This window comes from Moschus berezovskii, chromosome 3 (genome assembly GCF_049115385.1).
Source record: "Moschus berezovskii isolate FMDL1 chromosome 3, NW_MosBer_1.0, whole genome shotgun sequence".
In the NCBI taxonomy this organism is placed as follows: Eukaryota; Metazoa; Chordata; class Mammalia; order Artiodactyla; family Moschidae; genus Moschus; species Moschus berezovskii.
The window spans coordinates 38,139,459-38,148,314 of NC_142462.1; the positions used below are offsets into that span (position 1 = coordinate 38,139,459).

General features: G+C 46.4%; 1 protein-coding gene across 2 annotated transcripts in view; it reads right to left on the reverse strand.

Annotated features, from left to right (window-relative positions):
* RAPGEF5 (Rap guanine nucleotide exchange factor 5) overlaps positions 1 to 3,774 on the reverse strand; it is a 244,339-nt gene extending 240,565 nt beyond the window's left edge. For both annotated transcript variants that reach the window (XM_055420567.2, XM_055420566.2), the window contains exon 1: positions 3,482 to 3,774. In XM_055420567.2, the coding sequence (XP_055276542.1) occupies positions 3,482 to 3,712 (231 nt within the window). In that variant the 5' untranslated portion in view covers positions 3,713 to 3,774. The remainder of the gene's footprint in view (positions 1 to 3,481) is intronic.
* Positions 3,775 to 8,856: the final 5,082 nt, after the last annotated feature.

Here is an 8,856-nt window from a genome sequence, read left to right on the forward strand (position 1 = left end):
TACAGTGCGTTGCCACTGTCTTCTCTGCAAAACAGACCAAGGACTTACAAACATAAGATCTGAAACCATAAAACTCCTAGAAGAAAACATAGGCAGTACACTCTATCAGTCTAGCAATACTTTTTGGATCTGTCTCCTCCGGCAAGGGAAACAAAACAAAAAATAAACAAAAGGGACTACATCAAAATAAACGGCTTTTTCACGGTGAAAGAATCCATCAACAAAATGAAAAGGCAGCTTACTGAATGGAAGTATATAAATTATTTGCAAATGATATACCCAACAAGGAGCAGATCTAAAATATGCAAACAACTTATACAACTCAACATCAAAAACAAAAATAATTCCATTTTTTAAAAAAATGGGCAGAGAACCTGAAGGGACATTTTTCCAAAGAAGACAAGCAGATGGCCAACAGGCATATGAAAAGATGTTCTACATCACTAATCCAAAACCACAATGAGATATCACCTCACACCTATCAGAATGACTATCATCAAAAAGACAACAAATAAGTGCTGGTGAGGATACACAGGAAAGGGAATCCTCCCATACCACTGGTTAAGGTTAACACAGGAAAGGGAATCCTCCCATACCACTGGTTAAGGTTAACACAGGAAAGGGAATCCTCCCATACCACTGGTTAAGGTTAACACAGGAAAGGGAATCCTCCCATACCACTGGTTAAGGTTAACACAGGAAAGGGAATCCTCCCATACCATTGGTTAAGGTTAACACAGGAAAGGGAATCCTCCCATACCACTGGTTAAGGTTATAATTGGCACAGTCACTATGGAAAACAGTATGGAGATCCCTCAAAAAATTAAAACTAGAACTACCATATGATCCAGAAATTTCACATGTGAGTGTGTATCCAAAGTAAACAAAAGCCCTAATTGGAAAAGATATATGCACCATTATGTTCTCTGCCATGCTATTTACAATAGCCAAGATACGGAAGTAAGTGAAGTGTCCGCCGATGGGTGAATGGATAAATAAGATGGGGTATATACATATAATGAAAGATTACTCAGCCATTAAAAAAAATGAATTCTTACCATTGGTGACAACATGGATGGATCTAGAGGGTATTATGATAAGTGAAGTAAACTAGAGAAAAACATACTGGATGGTCTCACTTACATACAGAATCTAAAAACCAAAACAAAATGAAAGTAGACAAAGAATAAACACGTGGTGGAGGGTGGCACAAAACAGGTGAACAAGATTATGAGGTATAAGCCTCCAGTTGAAAAATAAATAAGCCGTGAGGATGTCATATACAGCATAAGGAATATGGTCAATAATACTGTAATAACTTCGCATGGGAACAGATGGTAACTAGACTTACATCATCACATCATTTTCTAATGTATGCAAATACCAATCAGTAATGTGGCACACCTGAAACTAACATCATGTTGTATGTCAACTATATTTCAGTTTAAAAAAAGAAAAGAGAGAGGGCGATCTCTTTTCCTCCACAGGCACCAAGGAATGGTCACGTCAGGACATAGAGGGAACGTGGCTGTCTACCGGCCAGTAAGTGTTCTCACCATAAACTAAATATGCTGGCACCTTGATCTTGCACTTCTTAGCCTCCAAAACTGTGAGAAAATACGTTTCTGTTATGTAAGTCCCCAGTCTATGGTATTTTTTTATGGTAGCCTGAACAAACTAACACATATTTCACCTATTTTTCTTTTTCTTTCAAACCCTTTCCAATTCCTTTGATGGGAAGGTTCCATGATCACAAAGGTGGTTCCAGAGCCAAAGGACAGAAAACAGTTGAAAATTATGGGTTTCCAATGTTGGAAAACTTGACCATCTTCCCCCAATTAAAAAGAAAAAATAAACTGGCCATGCACTTTTGAAATGTATTCGGAATGTCACAAGGAGAACTAATACAATATTAGAACCAAAGAAGGGCTAATGAAGTATACCTTATTTGAAGTAACCACATTCAAAATAATTAATAAGAGAAAATATGTATTTTGGCAAGGTACACCACAACATCATTCCAGACAGGGGGAAATTCAAGCCTCTGTGCATATGAACACTCCAAATCTATTTACACAGAAACCCTGGGCAATTGTCCTCACAGACTACCTGGCTGCCCTCATGTCATCAGTATTCTGTGCAGTGAAAAATTAACTGTCAAGGGTAACAGGAATACAATTTAACCTACTTTCCCCTAGACTCCTGGAAAGTCTCTAACTCTGATTTTTGTGTTTATTTAGCTATCATATCTTTGGGACACATTTCCTCACTTTGTTTGTAGGTAACCCTGTACGCCACACGGTAAGGTCATTTGCCATAATTCCTCAACTCCCCTGGTCATTTGACCTAAAGATGTCCTATTACTGCTCAGCTAATCCTCTAAACATCCTTCTAAGGTAGATCATGTACAGTCATCTGTGTGGGAAGAATTCTTAGGGAAAGAAGTACACAGCCTAGAAAGCCCAAAGACTCAACATTAATTCAGAACCTTTACGGCCCAAAGGAAGCCATACCAAACCCAGTGTTTCTCCCTAACACTCAAGTTTCACAAACCTGTCTTTCAAGAGCTGGAAGTCCCTCTGCAAGATCTTTTAAGGCCGACAGCTACGACTTCTTTTTAAAATTACAGACCAAAATATCTACCTTGTGGTACCTTCTCGGTAGTCTCCTTAATGATGCAAAAATTTTAAAAGCTAAGCAAAACCTCCCAAAGGTGCCCAAGGCCCTGGTGAGCAGGGACACCCGAAAGTCAGTAGAGCCTGCTGAGTGACTTATGAGAGATCCCAGGCCGTCCCGCTTCTCTTAACCACAAAACATGTCTGACCTGCTCGGGCCATTAGATGCACTTAGAACCCAACGAGGGACACTCCTCCACCAGGAAATCCTACAGAACACACCAGCAGGAAGTCAATATTTAAGATTCTGGGGGCGTCGCCGAGAACTAAGTGCTGGCGACTGCAGAGCCCAGGAGCTAAAGATCGCCCCGGAACTTCCAACTCGGGTGTCTGTCCCTCGGCCGTAGCGGCGGCCAGAGCCAGTGTCGGTGCCCAAAGCTTGCAAGGAGGCGTCCGACAGCAGTGCACACGTCTCATGCCTCCTGAAAACTGAGGTCCCGCGCGTGGGGCCTTGGGCTCGCTGTCGGGACAGGGCCGGCAGTTAGGCACCGGACACCTGCAGCTTCCCCTCTGGAGAAAGGCAAACGGCCCTCCTTCCGGCGATGCTCACGGTCCCGCTGCCAGAATCCAGGTGCGCTTGGGCTAAGTCAGGTGCACCTAGGGGAGAGCGAAACCAACGCTCCGTGGGGGACACCCCACGACCCCGCTTTCCCGGGTCCCTCTTCTGCCTAGTCCGGCACAAGCGCCCCACTCCCGGCACCTCCCCAACTTCCAGATGCCCTCCTCGGCCGCCCCGGAGGGTGGGCGCGGGCTCCACGTGCGCGCCTCCCACGCCCATTCCGGCCGCGCAAGAGCCGGCCACTCACCCGGCCGCCAGCGGCGCTGCGCTTCCTCCGCAGGGTGAGCCCGCTCCGCAGCAGCGCAGGCAGGTCCCGCAGCCGCGGCCGCGGCGGCACCGGCGGCTGCTCGCGCTCCGGCTCGCGCGCGCTGGGGCTGCGGCGCAGGGCGCCGTCCGCCGCCGCTACGGCCGCCACCGCGGCCAGGGCCGGGCTCTCGCACGGCGGCTGCATCTTGACGGAGCCCACGGCCATCCTCATGCCCTGACGGCGGCTGTGGCGCCGGCGGCTCTTCCCCGCGCTCGCCTCCGCGCGCCGTCCGCTCCTTCGCCAGGCAGCAAGAGGGCGCGACTGCGGCTCGGGCGCGGGGCGCGCTGCCAGCCGCTGCCCATTGGCGCGCGCCGCGGCCCCCGCCAGGCTCGGCCCCGCGCGCCTCCTGCTCTCCGCCCAGGTGCCCGGCCCCGCCCCGCCCCGCCCGCGCGCGGCACACCTCCGCCTGCGGACCCGGCCCCCGCAGCCACTCCCCGAACCCTGAGCACCGTCTCTTCCACAGGTGCGGGAGTCCCAGAACCCACCACCAAACCCACTCCACTGCCCGGCCCATCCCCCTAGTCCTTTTAGGCTGAAAAGTCCCGCTCCACCCCCTTTTCCTGCATGCCGGGCTCGACCTGAACTTCGACCCGTGTGAGCTAGGAAGTGGGGAACACCACCACCTCACCCGGGCGCACAAGGTGGTTGGTTGTTTTTTTTCCTCTTCGCAGCCTGGCCCCAAATCGTAATCACTATTCCCAGAAATGGTTTTCGCCTGAGAACTTCAAAATAGGCTCTGTATTCTGCTACAAGTCAAACAGCCCCCACACTGTCCTCTCTTTGGCACCTTCATCATTAAAGTCTAAAACTTTTGTTCATTTTGATAGGTGTTGAGCAAAGTAGATGCAAGTCTGCTGACCTGGAGGTGATTCTCTGTTAACAAGTTGGAACCTGACCTTCTCTGAAAGCCTGATGCACGTGATGAATGTGCTCGGTAAAGCGTAAAGGCCTACCGTGGTGTGAATCATTGTTTACACCATTCCAGGAGGCAGGAATAGCGAAGCCCTGGCAGCGAGACTCTTCCAACAGGGCCTCAACGTCCAGACGGCTGTGAACCTTCACCTCCCAGATCAATCTGTCTTCAGCAAGGGGCAGCCAGTAGTTTTACTCCTTATCAGTAGGACACAGGGCTCCTATCTTTGCCTAAGACTTGCAAGAACTGAATAAGCTTACTCAGAAAAAATAAAGTTGACAACCAAGGATTATAGGCAATCAGGGCCCTTTGTTGGTTTATGTTGGTCTACCACTGTAACCCTCAGCCCTCATATGGCAGACGCCTGGCAAATATATATGGAAATATGGCCATGCAAGGAAAAAAGAATGACCTGTGAACTCTGCCCTCAAGGATCTTAAGACTTGTTCAGTTGCTAAGTTGCCCCTGACTCTGTGACCCCATGGACTGCAACACGCCAGGCTTCCCTGTCCTTCACTGTCTCCCAGAGTTTGCGCAAACTTAAGACTTGACCCAGGACTAGACAGACATATAAAAAAACAAAGATATTGTGTTGTAGTCTTGGTAATTGCCAACTGAGTGTGAATAATGAGCACTGCAGCTCACAGGAGCAGGGAAATGCTTCTGGCCTGAGACAGGCAAAGAAAAGTCGATGAAGGGAGTTTGAGCTGTGCCCTCAAGCTGAGTGCAGAAGAGTCAATCAGGCAGAAAAGAGGATGTGGTCCTTCAAGCAAGAAGGAAAAACATGAGAAAAACGTCAGGGTGGTAGGAGACAGAACCTATTGGGCCCTGAATGTGTCCTACTGGTGGGAGAGAGGGATCCTGTGATGGAGGAGGAGGAGAAAGTATCAGAATAGATGCGGGTGACATATTGGACGCCTTACATCCTGTCACCAAAAGCTGTGTGTGTTTACTGGAAAGGGAACTGCAATAAACTCTATCAGACATTACAGTTTCCAAATACCTATTACATATATTTATTCAAGGCTGAAATTCCACTTGTATGGACCATATAAGAGTGTACCGGCTTATATAACATTCAAATACTTCTGCTCCCACTGGTAATTAGGCATTGCCTTGAGCCCTAATGTCATGGGCTTCCCTCGTGGCTCAGTCGGTAAAGAATTTGCCTGCAATGCAGGAGACCTGGGTTCAATTCCTGGGTCAGGAAGATCCCCTGGAGAAGGAAATGGCAACCCACTCCAGTATTCTTGCCTGGGAAATCCCATGGACAGAGGAGCCTGGCAGGCTACAGTCCATGGGGTCGCAAGAGTAGGACACGACTTAGCAACTAAACAAAAACAAAAACCAATGTCATACTCCATACTCCAGATTTCCTCCTGAAATACCAACTAAAAGTCCACTAAACCTTTGGTCCTGGTCCAGTAAAGGCACTCCAGGACACTTGTGGCCAACAATCTCTCTAATGAGTGGATGCTTGTTCCATGTCACCCCTGAGAACACCCTTTGAATCACACCATGAACCTACTCTGCTCTAAAACAGAACACACATGTTCTAACTCCTGGTCCAGATCCTTGGACTTCATGTTCTTTCACAGAGTTTCTCGGTGCAAGATCAGGGAGTCTGGGACTTGACCCATAGATCCTATGGCATTGACCAAAGGTCTAAAACTTAGTATCAACAAAGGCCTTTGGAAATTGGCTTGGGGTAAGGTGCTACATGACAACTGCCATATAGTTACGGTATAAGACAGACAGTAGGGCACAGCAGGAATGTGTGAGCAGAACAGCAGCACCACAGTGTTCCACCCGCCCTGCCCAGGCCCTCTGCACTCGTTGTCTCCTCTGTGTGGAACACCCCACCTCTGAAACACTGTCCAGCAGAACTCTCTGTAATGGTGGAGATGTCCTGTATCTGCATTATAGCCGCTAGCCATAGGCAACTTTTGAGCGCTGGCAATGTGGCTACTATGCCTGAAAAACTGAATTTTTAATTTTAACTAATACAAATTAAGATAGCTACATATAGTTGTGGGCTACTCTACTGGAAAGCAAAGTTCTAGAATTCCCTGTTACCCTTCTTCTACTCTTTTAAGTTTTTTAACTGAAATGCCTCCATTTCAGTGAGGTCATCCATGACCAAGTGATTTGAAATTGTAGCCCTTCCCATCTGCCTCCTGCCCTATCTCCTTTCTAACCCTGCAATATTACCATCCATCAGTCTTTCTATGTTATTTGTTTTCCCTATTGTCCATTAAATCCCACAAGAGCCTAAAAGTTTTTCCCTTAGTTCAGTATCTAGAACATATTAGTCAAAGAATCCGATTTTTCTACATATGAGGATCTAGTTTTTCAAAAGGGGCTTAATCTGGATCTCCTGATTTTGCAATGTTGAAAGTTAAAAATAACAAAATCCTATATATGCTAACTTTGCACAGGTCAAACAAAACCACTGGGGATATCCGATCTGATTTTTACTTAGGAGAATGACATCATTAAAGCTAAAGTTTATGTAAACACCAACGTTAAGAAAGTTTCATTGGCTATTTGCAGTGACGGAAAGTGGGATACCAGGAAGGTAACTCTGGCATTCACCTAACTACAAAAGGGTGCGGGTTTGAATGAGTGGAGTCAGTAGAAACAGGGACAGGTCAGATGTTAGACATTGTAAAAGAATGCTCCTCAGGCCTTGGACATGTGCTAGAAGGAGTAGAACGGTACTTCAGATAGTGACACAGATTGTATTTTACCAAAATGACCAAGAGAGTATCTCCTAACCTCAAGATCTTCTGCAATACAATCTTGCTACTCTCCTATGAAGAGAACAGGGTTTCTTTCTCCATCTCCTTGAAACTGGGCTAGCCCTGAGATCGTTTTGCCAACAGAATCCAGCAGACCTAACAGTGCCAGTTCTGTAAATTGCCCTTAATTAACCTGGTAACTTTCACTTCCTGCTTTCTTGGGATGCTCCCACTCAGAGAGACAAGCTTCTTGTGAAAAGCCCAGTCTATACAGAGGTGCTCTGGCAACTGAGCTCCCATCCAACAACCAACATAATTGCCAGCCGTTTGGAACCTCCAACCCAGTCAAGCCTTCCCATGACCCCTGTACTAGCCCACATCTGACTATAACCACAGTGAGAAGCCAAAGCAAGAACTACACAGTTGAACCCAATCAACCCACCAAACTATGAGAGTTAGCAACAAATTGTCTTAAGCCCCTCAGTTTAGAGATATTTGTTACATACAGATGCAGGTTTGATCCCTGGGTCAGGAAGATCCCTTGGAGGAGGGCATGGCAACCCACTCCAGTATTCTTGCCTGGAGAATCCCATGAACAGAGGAGCCTGACAGGCTACAATCGATAGGATTGCAAAGAGTTGGACGGGAGAAGTGACTAAGCACGCATGCACGTTACATACTAGTAAATGACCAAAACACATGGTTCATAAAACCATGAAAAATATACTCCTTTATGAATTAAAAAGAAAAAAGGAAATTTATATTTCTATTTGCATGTATGTGAAGAAATGTGAAGTCTCTTGCAAGTAGTTAGAATTGGCTACATGAGGAAAGAAGGGAGATTTTTTCAAGTATAACTTTTTTTTTTTTTTTTTAAAAAAGACATGAAAACATACTACCTATTCAAAAAATTGTTTTAAAAAATGGCTCTGGATTTAGAAAAGTTAGGAGGTAGAGGGAGCTGATTTGAGAGTTTTGTTTACACAGCAGTTAAACTCACTAAACTAGAAGCCCCCGCCCAGTGAAAATCTGACCAGCAAGAACAAAGGATGAGCTAGAGCCCAAGAGAAAAGACAGGAGCGATGGTGGAGCTGGGGTCCAAATATCTGATAGTAAAGGATGGAACGGGCTGGAGTGCTCAGAGGACAGACAGGAGCAGGGACAGTCCACCCGATGCTACGCTGGGCCCTTGGATCACACAGTGTGCGACTTTCCAGTCCTCATTGTATGGAGTTTGAAGCAATGACTCCCTTGGTTTTCCTCCTTTAATTTTTGCGGTCCATATGATTACCCAGAATGCCAAGGAAAGCATCTATTAGCTAGGCTTTCCCTTGTATTTTTCCCCTCCCTGTGTACCTACTTATCTCCCCATAAATGTACACGTGTGTCAAACTCTGTACAGTCTCCTAACCCCACAGCTACCAGGACTTTGATGAGTCCACCTTGGTGCCCATCCCTTCCCAACATCTCTTGTTTTAATTTTTCCTCCATTTATGACGTTTTGCATTTCTTTACCAGCTATTTGAAATAGAAAATCTAAATACAGTTTTGCCTCTCTATTCAAGCCTGCTAACACTTTAATATATAATGATCAAGATGGATTGAATGGGACCTTCCCAAGAACTAAGGCTGAAGTGGGAGATCAGAGGCAGAACTTGCAC